Source organism: Vanellus vanellus (assembly GCF_965231255.1).
Source record: "Vanellus vanellus genome assembly, chromosome: 2".
Classification (NCBI taxonomy): domain Eukaryota; kingdom Metazoa; phylum Chordata; class Aves; order Charadriiformes; family Charadriidae; genus Vanellus; species Vanellus vanellus.
In genome coordinates, this window is record NC_138906.1 from 90,605,480 (window position 1) to 90,628,848 (window position 23,369).

General features: G+C 39.2%; 1 protein-coding gene across 1 annotated transcript in view; it reads left to right on the plus strand.

The window, feature by feature from the left end:
• CTNND2 (catenin delta 2) overlaps positions 1 to 23,369 on the plus strand; it is a gene marked incomplete at both ends in the record, with an annotated part of 573,915 nt that overhangs the window by 405,140 nt on the left and 145,406 nt on the right. The window contains one exon of the mRNA XM_082479407.1: positions 12,220 to 12,433. Within this exon, the coding sequence (XP_082335533.1) occupies positions 12,220 to 12,433 (214 nt within the window). The remainder of the gene's footprint in view (positions 1 to 12,219; positions 12,434 to 23,369) is intronic.

Consider the following 23,369-nt stretch of genomic DNA (forward strand, 5'->3'; position numbering starts at 1 on the left):
CAGGTGGGAATGCTGCCCACCGGTGTCAGCAGCACTGCTGGATCTGGCTCCTTGCTTCACTAGACATCTTGCAGACACATGGTTAACCAAGCAAGGCCCTAAAGAAAGGGACACACTCGTTACTCCACACACAAAAGTATTACACGGTTTTGGGTGAGGGTTTTTTCCGAGACTGCTACTTCACTATTCTTACATCCAAGAGCAAGTGAAAAATTGCTGCAACTCACAGGTTTTATAGATTAGTAAGCGGAGTTAGTCTATTGGCAGTGAGGTGGCACTGGTTTTGATGGTTATTTTGCTGCTTGTTCCTTGTTTCTGTATGCTTTTTCTGTATTCTGCTGATTGAAAAAGAGAGGTCTTGAGTTATGCTGGACAGCTTTTGGAAAGTGTCATCTGAGGCTTATTCAGTTCAACAAGCAAATGGAAGGTTAAGTGTCAGGAAAGCAATAGAGAACGAAACAGAGAGCATTGCTGGGCCGTCTGCAAGACTATGTTATGCATGTCCTGGGTATTGCATGAAGTTATGGTCCTTCCCTAGTTCAAAGATGATAGGAGGTTTAGAAAAAAATCAGAAGAAAGTTTTGGGTCTTAGAAGACAAAGAGAACCTGAGCTAGGCAAAGGGAAAAAAATAATATTCAAAGCAGTACACATGTGTATATATATGTGTATATGCAAACACTTATTATAATACATACTTACATATGTAGAATCATAGAATGGTTACAGTTGGAAGGGACCTCTAAGATAGAGTTCCAACCCCCCTGCCATAGGCACCTCCCACTAGATCAGGTTGCTGAAAGACCCACCCAGCCTGGCCTGAACACCTCCGGGGATGGAGCTTCCACATCTTCTCTGGGCAGTCTGTTCCAGTGCCTCACCACCCTCAAAGTGAATTTTTTTTTCCTAATATCTACTCTAAATCTACCCTCTTTCAGTTTGAAGCCAATCCCCCTCGTCCTATCACTACATGCCCTACTAAAAAGTCCTTCTCCAGCTCTCCCATAGGCCCCCTTTAGGTACTGGAAGGCCTCTATAAGGTCTCCCCGGAGCCTTCTCTTCTCCAGGCTGAACAGCCCCAACTCTATCTGCCTGTTCTCATAGGAGAGGTGCTCCAGCACTCTGATCATCTTTGTGACCATCCTCTGGACTCGCTCCAACAGGTCCATGTCCTTCCTATGTTGAGGGCCCCAAAGCTAGATGCAGTACTCCAGGTGGGCTCTCATGAGAGCAGAGTAGATAATTTTGCATATTCCACTGTGGGTATTATGAGGAACTTTGGCTATGAGGCAGACTTACTTGTGCTGACTTTTACTCCATTTATAATACATAAATGGGGAGCCAGAGAAAAGATTCTGCAGTGCAGCTTTGTACTGGAACTCTTATGTTACAGGTCATAGTCATAGCTGTGCCAGAGTCTGCCTTTGTGACCATAGGCAAATAATTTAATTTTATGTGTTTTATTTATATGAGTTTCTATTAGCAAAGCTTCCTACCAAAGAGGGATGTTGTGAGAATGCATTCATCAGCTTTTCAGACAGTAACTGTTACCCCAAATACTTCAGCTTTAAGACTGAAAATTTTTATGTGACAGAGATTCTTTGGAGGATAATACATCAGTTGTAAGGAGAGAATACCTCTTGTTTAAATCACAGTAGAGAATGTCATGGGACCAGAGGTCATCAGGGGGCAATATGATGCTTGATCTAATAAATTATAGACGTATTTTTAATCTGAGAAGTGGCATGTTGTTTATTCTGTGAGGCAAACTATCTGAGGTAGCTACAGCAAGCATCAAAAAAGGATCTTTTTGAATTTCCACTTAGAACAAAATGTCAGATAGAGTTGTTCTGTTGTTTGGGCTTAAATGACTGACAAAAAGAAATGTTGTGTGGCTTACTGGTGACCACCTTGTTCCAAGATGGTATTTGTATTCACATTGACTAAATCCCACTAATAATACACTGAACTGAATATAGGTAACTACAGCTTCAAAAATTTTCATCTAACACTATGTTAATGTCCTCTGTTACTCTTAGAATATTTGAAGTACTGACCTACTGCATTTGTCTAAAAAAGTTGATTTTTCTTTGCACAAGAAAAATTGTTGATTTTTCTCTATCTTGTTTAACTTCCCTAGAAATCTGGTTATGGGAATACCAAGACGTTCCAGGTGAAGTATATATGTTGATCTTTTCCCCCTATAATAAATGTAGTCCTTCATTCTCAAATAGATGCTTAATTCTTTTTAAATACAAAAAAGTAAATGATCCAAACCCTTGGCGTTAATCATCATTTTTCATTTAATTTCAGACTACTAGATCAGTACTTGAGTAATGCCAATGTCCTTTGCATCCTAAATTGCCGTTGCATTCTCTCTAAAGTGCACACTGCCGAACCTTCTTTAGTATTGTACCTTTTTTGACTGTTTTGAAAAGCAAAGACCCCAAATAAAAATCAAGTAATTACAAAACCTTCTAAGGGCTTTGGCTTGTGTGTATTTTTCCTAATTTGTGTGTGTTCCTCAGTGTTAGTTTATACCCCTAGTGACTTAAAAGCTGAAAAGCTTGGTTAATACAGGTCAATGCCAATCTGGTAATTTTAGGAGATACTGCTTTTAACAGTGGGATTGAAAATCTCTTTTCTGATACCTTCACAGTCAGACAAGCACTTTAGGTCAGCTCTACGCCTGCAGTTGGGAGTGTTATTTGGATGATCCCATTAATGCTTGATGTTTAGATTCAGAATAGCATGCTTGTGTTAGCCTACAAATTAATGTTTTTTAAGAGTATTAGGGTAAACGGCTTTGCGATTATAGGTAACTTAAACCTAGCCGGAGATTTTTTTAATGAAAAATAAAGTCATGCTAAAACCTTGATATATAATAGGCATAGCCTTCCTACCAAGTATGAAAAACAAAATGTATCACAGTGCAGAATACATGAAGGCTTAGTGACAGAGGAAGCAGCACATTTATTCATACCTTTTCTGGGCAATTTTGGAACATGATTTTGAATCTCCTTCTGCTCAGAACATGTTTTTCCATCTCTGTTAACCCCACACATAGATCCCAGGATCTAAAGAGGTCACTTAAGAATCACAGGGCAAAAACAAATGTATACTCAGTAACAGAAATGGAATATCCACTCCCAGAAGAAAATCTTCTGAGTATTGACCCCATGTTGTGTATCCTCAGGTGTCACACAACCATTCCTCCAAACACCTACCTCATTTCTGCGGATGCAGAAAAAAGATCCCCTTCCTTCTCCAATGCGCTACAGTTTATCACACAGAGAGCAATTCTTATTTAACTTAAAGCAGAACATTGTATGTGTACCAGTGGCTGAATTTATTTAAATTATGTGTGTTCACAGCTTTATGTTGCCTTTGTGTCGGATCTAACAAGTCCTTAATGACAGTTCTACAAAACCATTCTTAAAGGGGACCCAGATCCAAACCCTGATTTAGATCCCTTAAACAAATTAGACTTCAGAGCTAATGCAGCAATTTGCATAACATTCCACCTTATTTTAAGCTAAAATTTCTCAGCGCTTTTTTAAACTTGTAGCAAATTACTTTGCTAATGAGACTAAATTAACCTATGATATTGCAGGTAAATTTGTCTGTAATAAATCTCGTGTGCATTCGCAATGTACGGGTTTTGTATTGTCTACCTGCTGTTCCATAGGCATGTCTGAAGAAATAGCGGAGAAGAGTTGAAGTCTGAATCAGTACATTTCTCTTAAGAGACATATTGTACTAAATGCTTATCCCATATTCTGCTTTGATGGAGATTTATTTTCTTCCCTTCATATGCATTTTAAGTTTCAGGAATCATCCCTCTTAAACTAGCTGGCAATGAGGCTGCCCATCTTCTAAACCCTTCTCTGAAAAATACAGTTTTTTTCTCTCTTAGATGAAAGTCATTTTGGTAATATAAATAAGGCAAATACAAGCAACAAAAAGGTCTCATGGAGAGGGTTTGGAATTGCAGGAAAAAAAAAATAGAAATGTAATAATTTTACGAATACTGTGTATGACAGGTCAGTGTGGTCAAGTCGCTGTGTGAGCGGTGGCCTCTTGGATTTTCCTGGCATGCCCTGGTCTGTGCAGGGTGACCGTAGTCAAAGAGTGTCTCAGAAACTGCCTGCCACTTAAAAATGCTTTTGCCGTTTGGTTCTGCTCACTTGGAGCTTCTTCTTCCCGCACTAGTGGAACAGAATTGTTCAGAATCCATTCACGTGTGAACTAATAAGCACCTATTCCACTACTTAGTGAACCGGCATCTAAGAACATTAAAACCAATTATTACTACAGATTTCCAGAAGCAGATTTAAATTGAATTGTCCTTTTAATTTGGAGTTTATTGGATATATACTGTCACCTGTGCTAGCAGTCAGTTATTTTTTAGTTCTGTTCCATATGTAACACAGTGCCATTAAAAATATTTCCATGTATTTAAACACTGGTATTTTGATATACTGAAACATGCTTTCTTAATAATGGAAATGTCAGAGAATAAGTGGTGGATGACGTAGTGTGTTACATCAATTAAGCTGGCAATTAATATCGATGATGTCTAAAAAGGCTTTATTGTTGTTAGATTTCCTTCACCTCCTTTGGATGAAGAGTTAGTCAAAAGTTGTTATTAAGGAAAATGTGGGAAGTAAGCATTTAACCATGAATTTATCTTCAAATTAGGACTGTGGAGCTGTTAATAGTGGAACACTTAGTGTCTTATTGGGAAGAGGAGACTGTGTTATTTTAGAAACACACTTTATCACTCTGTCAGTCTCTAACAATTGTTGTCACCTGTTCTTAATCCTGTTCTGTTTCCATTATATTTTACTTTGTAAGGCAGGGTAGTCAGAATTAAATGCAGAAGAGGATCTTCCAGTTATACCTACTGGCAAAATTTGAACAATATTTCAGATACCCACTTGCTGAGTATAAATAGAAGAGGAAGGGTGTTTTGGTTTCTATCACAGCAATATTTTTAGGCTGTGTTGGAATACTTCATTATCTAACAGTCTTTGGCTAAACTGTTTAAAACTTGAAGCTTCACTTTTCTTCCTTCTTGTATCTCTAGCTCTGATTTTTAAAGCCTTCCAAGGGATGGAAGAGGCGATTTCCATTATGCAATGATTGAAAGAGAGGGTTTTGCTTCTCTTCTTCACTGCTGGCAGGAATAGAATAATTTTTATTTCAAAATAGAGTTCAAAACCATAGTAATAGTCAAAACAGCTAGCGTCTTTTTGCTTTGACTTACCTTCTGCTGTTGCAAAGCAATAAGCAACAGACAGATTCCAGAGCCAGTTTTCTGATACCTTGATACGAAGAAAGGTCGCTCGCCTATATTTTGTTCACATTTGAGAAAGTATCTGTCCTAAATGTGAGAAAATAATACTTTTAATTGTAAGTCAAAGCATGAATTCTGCTTAGTCTGACAGTCCTGGTTATCCTTACTTTTGGGGCAAACCTTCCCCATCCCCAGGGAAGCAAGCCAGTCAGGTTTTCACATCCAATTGTTAGACTTTAAACAGGGAGCCTGGAGGAACAGCATGGTTTCTGTGCTGAATCAGTGACAGGTAGCATGTTTTGTCAATTAAGGTCACGGACTGTAATGCTGTTACTGCTTACATCTGACAATAATTCAGTTTCAAGCTGTGTTACGATTTGTGCAAGCTTTGGCATGCATTTGTCATGAAAAGTAAAAGGTAAATTAAGAAGGCTGCAGTGTTCCCTACAATACTTATATTTTTTCTTTTTTTTTTTTTTTTGTGAGAGGTTCCATGTTCATAAATTATCCTTCTGTCAGTTCTTTTTAGAGCACAAAAAGTATCCTTTGACCAGAGCAGTCTCAAAATGAGTAAAGGTTATATTTAACCAGTGTAATACAAAGCAGGGAGAAGATACCAAAAGCTGTAGATCCAGACATGTTTCCCAAAGAGAGCTAAATATACCTCAGGAGATGTCTCTGGATTTTTGTTTTTGATGGAGCTCTGTATTTGATCCACTGACTCCAGTGTATCCTTTGTGTAAAACTACTGCTTGGGTGCTGCATGAACCACTTCCTGCCATCTGTGGGATTAGTGTTAGTAGTCTTCAGAATGATTGGGACCAAACCCTGAATTGCTGCTTGGAAATGGAGCAAGACGTGTTATGACATTGCTCAGAGGGTGGGCTCCTTTAGACTAGCCTAACAAGCCAGCTGGCGATTTCTCTTGTTCTATATCCTTCAGTAAACGTGATACAAAGCTGAACATGTAACCCAGTTAAAATTTCAAATATAGTTTAGTTTATATATATAGTATAGTTTATATACTAACCTAAATTACGTACCTACAAAACCAGTACAATAAATGAATGAGAAATCAATCATATATGGATCATCCTAGAAATAAAAGTGTCACTATTAATATTGTTAGGTATTTATGTTAAAGCAGCTTAGGTCAAGGTCGCACAACAGCTCAACACAAACATGAGAAGGGTGCCTGCAGAGGCACCCCATGCACACAAACACTCACGCAAACACAAGCAATAATATGCGGTCCATAATCTCCTGCTAATCAGGCTCAAAGCTTGCTGGCATGTCTTATCTCACACACGTGGAGACACAACGAGGTCTCTCTGGTAGCTGGCTCAGACCATTGGTCTGCTTGGTAGCACATCCTCAGACCCTGGTTTCGCTGGTATCTATCCCCTAGATCTATGGTGTCTCTGAGAGCTCTTTCCCAGATCTCCTGTCCTGCTCATCAGCTATTCCAGCTCAAGGTTCACTAGCATTACGCTCATCCAGAATATAGACCATCCTCATCCAGGAAGAGTGGTAGGAATTAGGTTTAATAGGGAGATAAAACAGACTGCAGTGATTAGGCACAGGGTTTGGCTGGACAAGTGTACTGAAGCGCAGCTTATTTTATACACAACCAGCCCCTTTCATGGTGCCGTTCTCTGTATTTTCTCATGTTGTTCCTCCCCCATGCACTTGGATGTATCTCTTTTCCTACCTTAGCCCTTCTGCTATAATTTCCCTAAGTATTGCACATTTCCACAATCCCTTGAAAGCATCCCATAAGCGTCCTTTTACCCATAGGACCTGTGATAACCTTGTCATTCATTCCTCCCTGCATGCCCCACCACCCCTTAGCACTTAACAAAGCTCAGGCTGAACCTCTCCAAGCCTTTGAATGGTTCCTTCAGCAGCCCATCAACCAGTGACCTCTCAGACATGGTCTTTGGTATTGTCTCTTGTTCTATAGGGTTTGCATGCGTAACTGTGGTTTATTACTTTTCCTGTCCCGTCTGTTTATATACTGGACAGCCATTGACCAGATGTCCTCACATTCCAAGTGTCTTCATACCCTTCACATCCCACTTTTCTCTTCTTTCTGCACATCCATCCAGTCTTTTGTATCGAATTAGAAAAGCAACCTGTCAATTCATATGCTAAAATCATGCAGTAATCTAGTATATCTATATTGTTTCAGACATATCATCAATGTATTATTGACTTGTTTCACCAATGCATATGATTCACGCTGGTCATGTGTAACTCCTGGTAGATTAAATATCTTAACAGTCCACTGTTATGGAAAATTTGTTGTGGTAAACAGTATTGGATCAAAGGTCAGCCTTGAAACTGGTAACTTACATTTCTCAAAGGCTCTTGGCAAGAGACATCCAGGCTCTACTTATTAGGAACATAATTAACATCTTCACTGCCTCCAGCACTGGTTTGAACCCCTTCTCAAGCCCAAATTCACCTTGTATCTGCATAGTGTGGATACAAATGTGTTCTCAGATGCACTGCAAAAACAAACTTCATACGATACCAGAGCAGAAGACTAGTATCAAGCTGACGTGAGTGCACTCTTATCAGTCTGTGGACCAGAGAGTCTGGCACCTTTTCCTGTCCTGTCTGTGTTGTGGCATCACGGAACTTGACCGGAGCAAGTGCTGCTGACCAGAAAGTAGACAGTAACGTTAATGGTGGAGAGCCAACTTCAAAAGGAAAGTTTAAAAATTTCCTGGAAAAAGAAAACACGTGATTCATCAGATGAAAGCAGCCCTGTGCATCACGTGGAAAATTTTTCGTGGCAAAATGCATGTAATCTCTATTCTCTCAGCTAGGTTTACACTACAGAGCATAGGTTCCTAATTTAGTAGGAAAACTCAACAGAATGAATTCAGGCTTGTGCGTGCTGGGATTCCTGGTCATGATAGGATTTGCCATACACTCTATAATGCCACATGTGAAAGAATGAGGCCTGTTATATTTATTTAACAGCTTTCTAACAGCATCTTTCGAAGACAGACACAAAATATTTCTAGTGAGAAGAAAAAGGAAAGAACATCCAGAAATTAACGGTGTCCATGGATTAAAAGATTCTTGAGAAACACCGCAACATGGATTCACCCAGCATTTTTAATAATTCTAGTCTGAAGATGGTGAGAGAAGATGGTGAGAATAGACAGTGTAAAAAGGGACATTATATTCAAGACAGGAAGAACAAACTTCATGATACAACTGGGCGAACTCAGTTGTGCTGCAAAGATGAAGGTCAATCTATTGACTTCAGAAGCGACTACTCTTGGATTGGTGTGAGAACAGAGTTGGTCTCCCGTATCTCCTGATAACTTGGTACTATGGCAAGCAGACTCTGGCATGTTCTATTTTCTTTTTCTTCTGGATGTAGCAAGGCAGGAGCCCCTGATGTGTCAATAAATATTACATTAATAAATGTTCTGTTCATATATAGTCAAGAGAGAGACAGAAGTGTCTTATCAAAAGTCCTTTAGAGGAGTGGGATTTGGTGCCCCATTGGTGCGAATCGCTGCTTATCCACCCATGCCAGTATTCTTGGGAAAGACATTTGGCACTAGCAGTGCTGAACTCTCTGCAGCCTCATTAACTTAGCTCGGCTGAGATCTGCCCCAAGAGACTCACTAGGTCAGAATTGTCCTCCAGGCTGCGGCTCTAACTCCATAAAGGACTCGAACAAATAATTTCTTTTCCTTGCCTTAGTTTCTGTAAATATGAACAGATACTGATAACATTCATCACAGTCTCAAAATTTGTCAGGCATAATTAAAGCTGCTGGAGAATATAGTGTTAAACAGCTACATAGATACGTGATGGAATCACGAAGACTTCTGGTGAATAATGGGCTCCTGGAAAAACAAAGACAAAGCAACACAGTAATCCAGATAAAGAACAGCATCAGAAACTGAGCTCTCAGTTGTGAAGAATCAGCTTCATCTCTGCCTGCATGACACAGCTACTTTGCCAAGTATCTGAGCTTGGAAATTCAAAGTTTGCAAAATAAGCCTTGTCTTTCCCAGGTAAGAACAGGTTCTTTCTGCAGTAGAATTTAAGAAATTTAGTCAAGTTAGTTAAAGTGTTATGTAATGCCCATTTCATTTCTGTTGCTTTACCCATATTTTTTTCTGACAGAAATGCATTTTAGATGAATTTTTAATGCCCTTGCTTTTAAGAAAGTATCTTTGAATCACTTCAGTCTGCTGCTGACTTCAGGTTCCTGGGAGAGGAGGAGCTGCGTGAGCTGAATACTGGTGCGCTGTCAGATACCATGACTGAAAACGGAAGGTACAGCTCAGGAATACCAGCTGAACGAGGCAGAACCACACATTTTCCTTTAGAAAGGAGCAGAAGAGAGCAAAACCTGTTGCCTGAGAGTGTCTGCAAGAGAAACTATGATGGAGCCTGAGATGCCACTTGGCTGTGTCCAAGATGGAGAGTGGAGAAAACAGCACAGGCACAGCATGCCTCTAAACAGAGGCAGAGCCATTTCAGTCTTCAGATGAATTATAGTGCACAGAATTATTTTTGCTACAAAGTTAATACTTTTTCTCATTCATAATCTTTTTTTTTTCACCAGTGAAGCAATTAAAATATTCATTCAGCATATTGTGCTTTAAAAATATAAACCACAAAGATCAGCAGGCGTGTTTTCATTCTGTCGTTCCTGATATTACTCATCCTACCAGAACAACTTGTGTATTTTTTAACTGCATTCTTTTTTCCGTCAGATCTTGTTTCTTTTTGGAGGTTGAAATGTGAAGCTCAGTTGTTGGTTCACCTTTTGTAGAACTGATGCATAAATTTTTGTTCCTACTCTGTTTCAATAAATGTCATCTGTTTTGTTATGTAGGTGGCTCTTCATGTAGTACGCTTGGTTTTGAGAATCTGGTTAGTAGAGGAAGTGTATATATTTAAATCTTAAGATTAAATGGTGATGGATTGTGAAAACAAGAAAACAATCAATTCTACCTCCCACACCTCCCAGATAAACTTGGTAATTTTGTCCTGGCTTGGAAAGGAGCAAATGATTTCATTGCAAGTCATCCTGTTCACATGGGTAAAGTTTTGACCAGTGAGATGTATTTCAACACCTTTTCTCTTTGATTTGTTTTTTTTTTTTTTGGTTCCTAAACTGAAAGATGTCATGGTTTCTCTGAGCAGTAGACGCGTGGGCTCTCAAAAAGATTAATGAACTTTTCCACCTGAAGTTGATATATTGTACCATTGTCCATTCACATCTCTGCACTCTCCATGTAGTGCCAGCTGCTGTGTATTACTCAGAAATTGGGACATGATATACTGATATAATGCCTATTTAAGGGGAAATATCTTACTTTATCTTTAAACACTATCACTTCACTTAGCCCAAAGCTGTGTTGTAACTGTATACACATTATAACATTTTAATTTAATACTGTAACATCTCAGTATATACACTTTTTAACTACAAAACTGCTCTGTTACTGGGACTTGCTGTTATTACAAAAATAGGAATGTTCCAGATAAGCCAGTAGAAGAAAGAGAGAACTTCTATTTTATTCATGAGTAATTTTGTATAGCTCAATTTTGGAACCTCAAAGGCTGAATCATTTTTCAGTCTTTATTTGCAGTGAAGCTTGTGTTACATTCATGAAATGCCATACTTAAATATTTTGAAATTAGTAGATAGAGCATGAATTTCTAATAATAATAATTTCTAATAAATTTTATCATGCTTTGTTTAACCATTTCGTACTCTCAAGCCCTCCCTGCAAAGAGCCCCCAGAACACATGCTCATGCAAGAGCAACTACACAAAGATTTCAAAACTTTGTCATCATAAAGTTTGATTCTAAAATTAATGTCTCACCTTTCCCTGCAGTTTTGAAAACACTTTATAGCTGTCTCTCTTTTAATGTTTTAGGGAAAGTGGTAAAATAGCCAGCTGAAGTGCCTGGCTTGCTTTGTGCCTTAGCCAACAACACACGTGGAGAAACTTTTTGACAGAGATGTCTATATAACTTGCTTGAAGCTAAAGCATTGTATTCCTTTGATGTTAGTTACAAATTGGTCTAGTTTCTTCAAATTAGATCCTAGACTGGTTACTGTTTGAGGAGCAAATAGTGCCAGAGAACAATAAAAATGGATTTTATAAACTGATTTTGTAATATATTGTTCTTGGTATTCTTGACCTTCTCGATCATGTGCCTTAAACATTTTTGTGCTTTTTCTAGAATGGTATTTTATATAAGGTACTGCATTAGAAATTTATTTTTTAGGCTACCTTAGAAATGAATAAGACTCTGCTCCTACGTCACTTAAGGGTCTCCCTCAACCATAATAGACCAAGCTTTCCATGATTTATCCATCATCCTTGTCTTTATATTTATGCAGGCTTCCTCTTTTTCCTTTTATCTTTGCTTTTCCCAATTTTGTTGATGTCACATTCTTACAGAGAGTACAGAAGCTGCTCACATTCCAAATAATTAAATGTACAGGGAGGGACTCCTAAAAACTTCATTACATTAAGTGCTTTTTTTTTTGTTTGCCGTAGTCTTGTGGGTTTTCCTCTAGCTTGTGATGTGTTACACTCCAAAGCAGATGATGTTTCTCCAGCACAGGAGAAATTCTTGCTAAGGCAAACCTTATTGAACCTTGAGAAATCTTGATGAGGCAATACTCTTGACTAACTTTTGGCTGCTTTTACAGAGGTTCAGGTTCGTTACTGTACAGTTATGCTGCCACTGAAAAAATAATACAAGGAATCAAAGCAGTGTACTGTAGTAGCTGTGTGGGGCTACCAGCATACCTTTGCTGGAGCATACCCTGCATAAACCACAGCTTAATTATATTGGGTATCATATATAATGCCGGTGTTCATTCCCTAATTTTGTGATTATCACTTTGGCCTGTTTCAGATAAGAAGACAAGGTGGAATACAATTACTGGTGGACCTATTGGACCATCGGATGACAGAAGTCCACCGTAGTGCCTGTGGAGCTTTGAGAAACTTGGTATATGGGAAGGCAAATGATGACAACAAAATTGCTCTGAAAAACTGTGGTGGCATCCCAGCATTAGTACGGTTACTCCGCAAGACGACAGATTTGGAAATCAGAGAACTGGTCACAGGTTTGAATCTTTCAGCATTTTTTGTTCAAACTCTGTAAAAGCTCTGCAAGCACAGTTGTGTGCTGTGTGCCGCTTGCTCCATCAGTAACTCTGTATTTTATTACCATCTTCTTTGCTGTAACAAAGCACTTTCAAGCCCTTTGAGTATATGTAATGTATGCATAGCTTTAGTTAGTATTATGCAGGCAGTATACAGATGCAGGCATGATTTACGCTTACAGTTGCTGGTCACTTTGGTTAGCCATGAATGTTCTTGCAGGAGATGGTGGTGGGATTCCTCTGCTCTCCCTCCTGTCTGGTGTAGGGCCGCACATGCAGAAGTCAGGTTTTACTGATTTTTCTTAGAAGCTGTTATTCATTTCTTTTTTATCCTGTATCATAAGAAGGAGGATTTGGTTGTGGGTTTTTTTCCTTGCTTGCAGTTCTGATAGGAAAATGGAAGAGCATGTTGGAGAGATGGACAATGTCATCTTCTGAAGCCTTTTTTCTGAAATTTGATAGCATGCTATATGATGTATGTTAGACACAGGCATGCAGGTAGTGTTAGACTCTTATTTCTTTCCTTGATATAGTAGAATCTGATCTTTTTAAGATTCTCTGGACATTTTCCCTTATGAAATTCCAGGTGGGTTTGGTTTTGGGGTTCGTTTTTTTTTCCCCAGAATACAGAGATGTTGTCAAACAGCACCAATCTAAAATGTTTGGAGATTTTTTTCCCCTTGCCCCGAAGCCATCCTATTTAAAATGCAAAACAGAAGCTAGATGTTTTTTATTTTTCACTTTGTGATTTCATTCTATTTGATTGCTAACATCAATGTGATGATTAATTTAATACTGCAAATAAAACAAATCTTAAGATCTTTTCATTATCCTATTTTACAATGTCTGTATTTCCATTATTACTTTTTGTACTAAAATAAGTAAAAAAAGTTCTCATTTCTGTTGCAGAAGCATCAGAGTACACACTATCATCTCTGCTTCTGCAGAAATTACTTACTCTTGTGGGTCAGGCCTCATTTAGGATACAATTGATAAGATTATCATCCTTTGGTTGACTGCAGGTTTCTTCCTTGAGGGTGTCTGAATAAAGTGCATAGTGTTTATTAAATGTAGATTTTTATATTTAATTTTGTTTCTTCATTACGACACCTATCACCTTGTACTTGTTAGGCAGGATTAATGGGGCAGAGATACTGGGTTACACAAGCTCGGATGGTGCCTCCTGCAGAGTGACAGAATTACTGACAGATCTAATAAAGTGTAACCACTGCTTCGGATTCAACATACTTGTTTGTCTCTTGGTTATGTTGTCTGTGTCCTGGCTCCAGGGAACATTCTGCCTATTTATTCTGAGTAGTAAGTGCCAAACTGCTAATGAACATCAGCAGTACACCGCAGCAGTTGCAGTGGCACTTCCCATGCTGTCTGTAGATGGAACACATAATGTCAATAGGTCATTTAAAGAAAAGGTACTAGGCTACGGTTTACATTCCTTCCATTGCACAGTATGTTGTTAAATTTTCCTGAATTCCCACAGAAAGAAAGGATGTGTGTGCTTGCATGCCCTCAAACTGTTACTACTGAGAAGAGTAGGTACCGACCATCGATGGTAGGCAGTAACCAGCCTTTGTATGGGTAGATGCAGCTCCCAGGGACGGTGAGCGTCAGGAGTGCTGGACATCTGTGAAAGGGGAGCAGAGCAAGATGGTGACCCTGAGGAATGGAATCAAAGTCACTGGTATTTCAAGATTATTTTTTTTTCCTGGGGTTGGTTTTGTATTGTTTTTTTTTGTTGTTTTTAATAGCCAGTACATCCCAGAAGCCCACTGCTTGCCCTGGCCGGTTTTTGTGCCTTTCAGAATGCATATCACTGGCCCTTGCTTTGAAAACGCAAATCTGGTAGTGGTAGTGTTCTGCAAAACTCCTTTCCTAAGCAACACTCATTGCTGCACCTCTCATCTCGCATCTCTTAGGAAACAGGCTGGATCATGCATCTGAATCAGTTCTCATTTGCTTTTTTTGTAAAGCACTGTATTATGACAGCTGCCCCAGTTAAATTCCTTCCCTCTGTCCTTTCTGGGAAAGGGAAGATAGCTCCTGCAGCAGCTGCCTCCATAATGAAAAGATTTGACTTGGTGGTGGGCACAAGGGAAAATAAAAGAATCTCCTCCTGCTTCCCATCAGCCTTCCTGAGTTGAAGTGGCAGGAAGATAATTATTTCAGTAGTGCCACCATAGCCTGAAGGAAGTACAGAGAAAATAATAGCGAATATGTGGTTTAGGAGTAAACATAATACCTTGAGCTTTTCCATCTCATGTTCATTGTGCATCCTGTCTCCATAAAAGCTGCTCTTGCTTGTTACTTTTAGAGAGGGCACGAAGTTCCTGCTTTAGGAATTCATATAGGCTCTGCCACCGCCACCCCTAAATACTCCTCCAGCACTTGTTCTCAGAGCGCTTCTCATAGGTGGGGAAGTGTCGTTATCTCAGTTGTACAGATGGGGAACTGAGCCTGTCAAGTCTAAATGACCTGTCCAGAAATCTGGCTCGACGAAGGTGTGAATTACTCTGAGTAGGTATGTAGCTGTGAGGGAAGAAATATAGGCAGGAGGGGTTTTTACCAGCTCAGTTTGTCTGAACAGTAGCAAAGCATTCATCGCCTGCCCCAAGTACTGGGAAGCACATGCCTGCTGAGCGAAAGTTGTGATATTAGTTCCTTCCTCAAACATGCACATTTTCTTCCTAAGGAGATTATAATTTCAATTTCCAGCTATCTCAAGACTGGTTTTGAAAATGTGTTTAAACCTGCAGACCAACTTTCTATCCCAGCAGCTCCTTGCTTGTCAGGGTTGCCTTTGGCGCCATTTGTGGCTTTTCCTCTCTTCCAGAGATTTCTTTCTGCCATAAGATCCCCAAAACGGAGTTTTTCACTTCTTCCTTTATCTCGTCTTTCTCTTTCTTGGTAGCAGAGGACTCACGCTAATATTGGAAAACCTTACCATGCTCAAATTTTTGGATTGGGCAAACAGCTCCTTATTACAAAGCGATACAGCTTCGAGGCTTTCTCATATGGAGCAAATGGCTTTGGTGCAGGCTCCCATGCAAATGCCGTGAGGGAAATTTGCTGCCTGGCTGTTACAAAATTAAATGGTCTTAATGCCCAGGAAATACTTCCTGAAATATTGAAAGATTACTTTTCCAGAAACACTTCCACAATCACCGCTTTTTACGAGAAGAACCTGGATAAACTGAGGTATAACAATAAGTATATACATTTACATGTGAATTGAAATACCCTGATAGAAATAGAAGCCTACAGCCTCTCATAATTTCCGGAGAGTCAAGGAGAACCTGAATTACAATATCTTCTTTCACATAGGTCTGTAAATGAAAAGAAGTCAGTATAAGCTGGATGCACCATACTTAATTTAGCCATCTTTTCACCCCAGTGCTGTGCTACTAGTTTCCACAGCAGCTCCTGTTAATAGGAAAAAATAAAAGCCTTCTATTTTAAAATAATTAAATGTTAACACTTTCCTAATAAATATAAATAGACTAGAACACAGGACAAAATTAGCACCGATCCTGCAGATGGTAGAAAAAAATGTTTTCACTTGTTAATAATGACAACGAGTGGCTGATTTGTGACTACCTTGCCTTTCCTGGGGTAAAGTTAATTATGAACCCTTCCACAAAATTCAATTTTAGCATTCTTTCTATTTGTTTTGCTATCAGGAAAAAAAAATATGACATGAAAAATGTGAAGTGTTAGCAAGGATAATGCAGGAATGCGGTTGATGCCTTGTGGAGGTGAGGTCAAGCAGCTGTTGCTAGCTTCAGCCTACGCTGGCTGCTTGTTCCATCAGCTCCATCTGATAACTGGGTACCTATCTCAGACAAAATGATTTAAACTGCTGTTCTTCTCCTTTTGACAAACAAAATCCATCTCAACTAGAAACACAGTTTCTGCCTTTGAACAATAATCTAGTTGAATTAGAAACAGCTCCGTTTTAAGAGGCCCCTTATATGACTGTATCACCCATTTTAAAAGTCTATATACCTGTTTGATTGAGAGGTAAAAGTGGATGATCCACTTTTAGAAAGCACACGATGATAAAGAAATATAGCTATAAATAATAACAGGAGAAATTGTTTTTTCCTGTGGTGGCAGCCAGCCTGCTGCTTATTTAGGTTGACATTAAAGTGTCAGGGATTTAACTATTGTCTACTGAAAATATGTAAATTATGTAAATTATCACATTTACAAAAAAAATTTTTAAAGCATGAACTCTCTAATACTATGCATATATATTATAGATAGATAGACAGGCATAGATTCTGTATATTTCATTCACATTTTTATTCACTGCATCAAAAAGCATATATTTCATTCCTGCAAAAAATTATAAGACATCTTGTATATAATGTTGCTTTCAAAGAAGCACTAGTTGTCCAAGTGTATTTGGCCCATAGTTGGGTTGGACAGGAAAGATTTTTCCTTTACTTCCCAGATTTTGGATTCCAGTATTCATTAGTGTTGTCTTTAATTTCAGCTGTGGCCAGTTTGTGTTTTGGCTTGGATGGTCCTCTGTTGTCACCCCATGTTATGCCACTTTATTATGTAGTTGTTTTACATTTCTGTTCCGGTTTTAGTAGATGCCACATGTTTATAATGAGGAATTTATAACCTGTCAGTGGTATAACCTGTCTGTCAGCGTTACTGAAAGCAGTTATATGTTGTCCTCCTTATATCTATCTGGTTTGAAGTAAACGCTGCAGTTTAAACCTCCTTTTGATTGCATACTGCTTATTAGTATGTGCATAAATTGTTGGCAGGTTGGTCAAGACACTCCAGAAGGTCCCTTTGAGCCCTGCATGTGTCTTTGTTAATCAGTGTAATTGCAAGTTAGTGAGCCTGCAGTGATGTGTAAAGCAGGTTTAAGGGAGTATTCTATTTAAATGGACCTTTTGGTTTACTTCAGTGGAAGATTTATGATTTTTTTTTTTAAGTAATTCTGGTCGTTTCGTGAGAATTTAACTTCCAAGTAAAATGGCAGTTCTTCTGTTGGGGGTTCCCAAAGTCAAAATCACATGCCTGTAGTTGTTTCCTATTTGTGATATTATTTTCTAATTGGACTTTGTAAGGTATTACGCTTGTGATTTTTTTGTATAGTAAATCATATTTAACAATATTATGGCAAAGGGCTGACTATTTAGTACTTAGGATCTTGAAGCAGTGTATCAATTTAATAATTTTCTGCAAAAGTGCCCTTGACGTTAGCTTAGTTACTGGAGTGTGTAAACACAGATGTGGCATTTTGTTGTGATATAAACTTTTAATACAGAGGTGGCAACTATTTGTAGCCGTATTGCTCTTTGGAAATTTGATTTGAAAATTAGTAAAGGCTGTTTTATCCCACTCTGAGGTGGCTTTCCTGCAGTCTTAAGAAGAATCAAACTCATCCATGAATTGCATTATTACAGTATTTCACCTTGATGTGATTGGTAAAATCTCTCTCTAAACCCATTTTTTTGCAAGTTTATATTGGATGTCACTCCAGTGTTGATCATATTAAATATCCCATTTCTTAATTATATTCAAGTTTTGTAATGGAGCAATGCAAGTATAAGGAAGCCTGGCCAGTGAAAGGCCTAATTAATTAGCAGCTTTTGATATTTAGTGTAAAAAGATAGGTCTGGAGATAAATATGTAAAGTGGGTTGTTTTTCATAGAATCGTAGAATCATAGAATAGTTTTTGTTGGAAGGGACCTTAAAGATCATCTAGTTCCAGCCCCCCGCCATGGGCAGGGACACCTACCACTAGACCACGCTGCTGAAAGCCCCATCCAACCTGGCCTTGAACACCTCCGGGGATGGGGCCTCCACAGCTTCTCTGAGCAACATGTTCCAGTGTCTCACCACTCCCACAGTAAAGAATTTCTTCCTAATATCTAATCTAAATTTCCCCTCTTCCAGTTTGAAGCCATTATGCCTCATCCTAGCACTACATGCCCTAGTAAAAAGTCCCTCCCCAGCTTTCTTGTAGGCCCCCTTCGGATACTCAAAGGCCACTATAAGATCTCCCTGGAGCCTTCTCTTCTCCAGGCTGAACAACCCCAACTCTCTCAGCCTGTCTTCATAGGACAGGTGCTCCAGCCCTCCAGTCATCTTTGTGGCTCTCCTCTGGACTCGCTCCAACAGGTCCATGTCTTTCCTCTGTTGGGGTCCCCAAAGCTGGACGCAGTACTCCAGGTGGGGTCTCATGAGAGCAGAGTAGAGGGGCAGAATCACCTCCCTCAACCTGCTGGCCGCACTTCTTGTGATGCAGCTCGGGATGCGGTTGAAACCAAAGAGAGGATTTCAGCATTACATTAACTGAAACTGAGATTATAAATATATAATATGGTTTAAGTTCAGATACATATCCTGCATATCACAAACTTTTCAAATAGGCAATGTGAAAAGCCATCTATGGGCTTAAATTGTCGTGATGGTGTAACCATGGTAATACTGCTGCTACAAGGTTGACATAAATTTGGTTCAGTGCATGCTTAGCTAAGAGAATAACACTGCTAAATGTCATTTGGGGCACATAACTCTATGTAGTTAAAGAAAATGGAGAAATGGGATAAATGCAGAAAGTATACAAATGCCTCTTAAGATGCAGCTCTATGAATTAGCTTCTCCCCTGCCTCCAACCTCCAATCACTATGTCCAGACAAGTCAAGGAAATAGGAAGGTTAAGCGTGGGGATAGCTAATTACTAGCAGAAAACAAGGCTTTCAGAAGTGCTTGTTTTGATTTTGGCAAGAAAAGATGTTCATTCATTTCTTGCTTAGTTTCTCTGCTGCACTTAGTTTCTCCGTTGCAATAAGCATATTCTCTGTAATAATTTTAAACTGGGACTGGGACTGGTGCTGTTCAACATCTCTGTTGGCGACATGGATGTTGGGATTGAGTGCACAATCAGCTAGTTTGCCAATAACAGCAAGCTGTGTGGCACGGTTGACATGCTGGAGGGGAGGGATGCCATGCAGAAGGACCTTGACAGGCCTGAGAGGTGGGCCTATGCCAACCTCGTGAAGTTCAACAAGGCCAAGTGCAAGGTCCTGCATGTGGGTCGGGGCAGTCCCAAGCACAAATACAAGCTGGACAGAGAATAAATTGAGAGCAGGCCTGAGGAGAAGGACTTGGGGGTGCTGGTTAATGAGAAGCTCAACATGAGCTGGCAATGTGCACTTGCAGCCCAGAAGGTCAGCCATATCCTGGACTGCATCAAAAGCAGCGTGGCCAGCAGGTCAAGGGAGGTGATTCTGCCCCTCTACTCTGCTCTCATGAGACCCCACCTGGAGTACTGCGTCCAGCTTTGGGGACCCCAACAGAGGAAAGACATGGACCTGTTGGAGCGAGTCCAGAGGAGAGCCACAAAGATGACTGGAGGGCTGGAGCACCTGTCCTATGAAGACAGGCTGAGAGAGTTGGGGTTGTTCAGCCTGGAGAAGAGAAGGCTCCAGGGAGATCTTATAGTGGCTTTTGAGTATCCGAAGGGGGCCTACAAGAAAGCTGGGGAGGGACTTTTTACTAGGGCATGTAGTGCTAGGATGAGGCGTAATGGCTTCAAACTGGAAGAGGGGAAATTTAGATTAGATATTAGGAAGAAATTCTTTACTGTGGGAGTGGTGAGACACTGGAACATGTTGCTCAGAGAAGCTGTGGAGGCCCCATCCCCGGAGGTGTTCAAGGCCAGGTTGGATGGGGCTTTCAGCAGCGTGGTCTAGTGGTAGGTGTCCCTGCCCATGGCGGGGGGCTGGAACTAGATGATCTTTAAGGTCCCTTCCAACAAAAGCTATTCTGAGATTTTATGAAATGCTTTTCATTTAAAAGAGAGATTTGAAGGGGACTAGCTCTAATAAATCTTTCCTACTCTGTCTTTAAATGGATGTAATTGTAAGTACAATATCCTACCACAATCAATTTTAAAAGTTGGCTAAATCCTTTCTACTAATTTACTTCTAATTAGTTGTTTTAAAAAACAGTTGTTTTCAACATTTATGAAATTATTTGTGTGCTGAAAATACATTATCTGTTTGCTCTGGATTGAAGCCAATGGCTGAATGAGGAATTACATATTATAGTTTCTTCAGTATTTCTTTCTTCAAGAAACAGAATCCTTTTCAGTACCCAAAGGTTACATAAGAGTTTGACTCCCTCCCATTGCTTGAGATACTTTTAATCAAGGTATTCTTCAACCTCTGCCCTGAGGTTTGTGAGCCAGTGAGAGTTTCGTATAGAATGCCAAACTCCATCAAATCTCCTGCAAGTTTCAGATTGTAGTAAAAACATGCATTTCATCTCACAGCTCAAACTTTGGATAGAATAGTTTATGGTTCCTTCTTGTTATATTTGAAATCTTGTTACGGGGAAAGAAAGCAACCAAGGATTTGTTAAATACAGAAAAAGTACTTGTTACTGCTACCTTGATAAAATTAAGCTTATGCCACACCATTATGCAAAGCTAAGTAAAAGCAAAACAAATGAAGCCACCTGGTTTGCAGAAGCGCTTGCTAGGGTTAATCAAGCTAAAGGTCCGAACACCCCAACACAGCTTCAAGCAACTCAACTTTGGAGGTCTCACCAAGGTAGTACAAACGCACTGGCCTGTTACTAGCAGTGGCAATGGCATGGTTAGCAGGCTACAGGTCTACTCTGCTTTTCCACTGCTGTAATCAGTTACTTTAAGGTTTTAGAGAGAGTTTTCAAAAATTGCTATTGCATCATGATAATTTTTAGAAAATACTTTAAATATCTATTTGTATTTCTCCAGACGAATAAGCTGACATTTCACTGTCAGTGGATGTGCTATAACAAGGCACAGCCATGCAAGGAGGAACGCTGTTGTACTTTACAGTACGATCCTACATTCTGACAAAGTTTAAATTTTAGATTTTAGCATCACCTATAGAAGATATTGTCAGATATTGTCAGCATTTCTAGAATGATTTCCAAACAAATTCAGAGCAGGAATTAATTGACATTTTATAAAGTCTTCCTGTGAACCCATTGTGCAATCACTTACTGAGACACCAAATCTTCCTACCCACTTTCCTTGCAAACTGGGAAGGTCAAGAGCTGTACAGCTTACACCTGTAAGTTGTTGGGAAACTGATTTCCAATCTATAGGCTATGACATTTTGAAGAAATTCCAGAGCCATTCAAAACACATCCTATTTATAGCTTGTATGTAACAGCAAATCTAAAAGTGATTTAATAAATTACATAATTTTGCTTCAGAAATGATGCTGTCTTATCAAATAACACTTATGCAAACAATATTGACAGTTCAACTGAATCATTTTATACAAAATCTTTTACAATTTACTGTCTAATTATAAAACAATCTTTGCCCCCTTTCTCAATGTGCTGTCACTGTTTTGGCTCTGAAAACGGGAAAACCCACTGACAGGATTTTTTGTATTCATGAAGAGTCATTCTCAACTTTTTTATGAATTATCAGATTAACTACTTCACCCCCTGCTGCTCCCAGTCAAGTAAGGAGAGGTTTTAAAATAGATGCCTTCTAAACTCTTCTGCCCTGCTTTCTTAGCAACAGGCAGTGGCACTGATTTATTCTGTAAGGTGTGGCGCTCAGAGTATTGTTACAGGGAAAAGGCAACGTACAGATAAAACAGCAATACAAAACCTTCCTCAAGCTAGCTGTACCTGTTTCCCTGGAGGTGAATGGGGGAGAGCCAGAACAAGTCCCCGGGGTGCCAAGGTCTCGGCTGGGAGCAGTGCGATGCCCCTGGCAGGGGATTCCCTCTCTCCTCTCTCTTAGGGGTCTGCTTGGGGCTGGTTTCCTCAATTTTCCCATCACACCCTGCCTCCTTCTCCTTGCTTCCCAAGCAAATTCCCATTCACTTGTCCTTCATTTACTACACTCAGTCTCAGCCCAAAAAACGAGGTGGTCCCTTTTTGTTCTCTCTGGCACTGGGATCACTCCCACGTATGAATCACATCAACTTCGAAGTCTAAATGGGAAATAAATATTTTTCCCTTGTACAATCAGTGAGATGCATCTTCTATGGAAAATTCATTCAAGCTGTTTTGATTCATATGGCAATGAAACCAATTTCATAATTTGCTTGTTAATATACTACCTAAATGATTATTTTTTTTTTTTCAATTTGGTCAAATCTAAGTTTAAGAGGAAATATCAAACAAGGCAATCTGGAGTGATAAATAGGGGACATCTGTTGCGGCATATGGCTTGACATAACAGCTGCATTGAACTTCTTCAGCAAGTAGTAATCCTTTGGAAAAATTCAGCTGAGCATATAATTTTGATGCCCCTGCCTGAATGATGGAGTATTAAAACACTTGCAGTTTAAAACCACTCTGAAGTTTGAAATGTTTGCCATTTGAAACACATAATATTTGAATTTTATTTTGAAAATAGTTTTCATTTAGAAAGAGATCTGAATATTTCATTTTTTTGTTTACAAAATGAAAGTTTGAGGATATGCTGAAACATTTTTATTTTGTGATTAAATTACTTTTTCACTGTGGCCACTAATCTTATTTTTTACGTTTAGATTCAGAGGCCAACCTCCCTTCTGCCCTCCCCACTAATCTTATTTTCCCTGCTGTCTTTATCTTAAATAATAAATTTAAGATTTGGCTAGTAAATAAGTGTTTCCTCCTTTTTTTTTTTTTTTTAGCAACTGTACACCAAGCTTTTCATTTTGCATGTAGGTGCAACTTTATAGATAGGACTAACTTCCAATTGGTTCTTGTGAGAAGGGAGTTTGGTAGTTAGAGCTGTAACTTGATGTTCAGTTTTAAGTATAACATTTTTGTTCTCTTTATTAGGGTCTGTTCCCAAACATATATTTTGATTTTGAGTGCTAGAAAAAATTCTTCAATGAAAAAAAATCT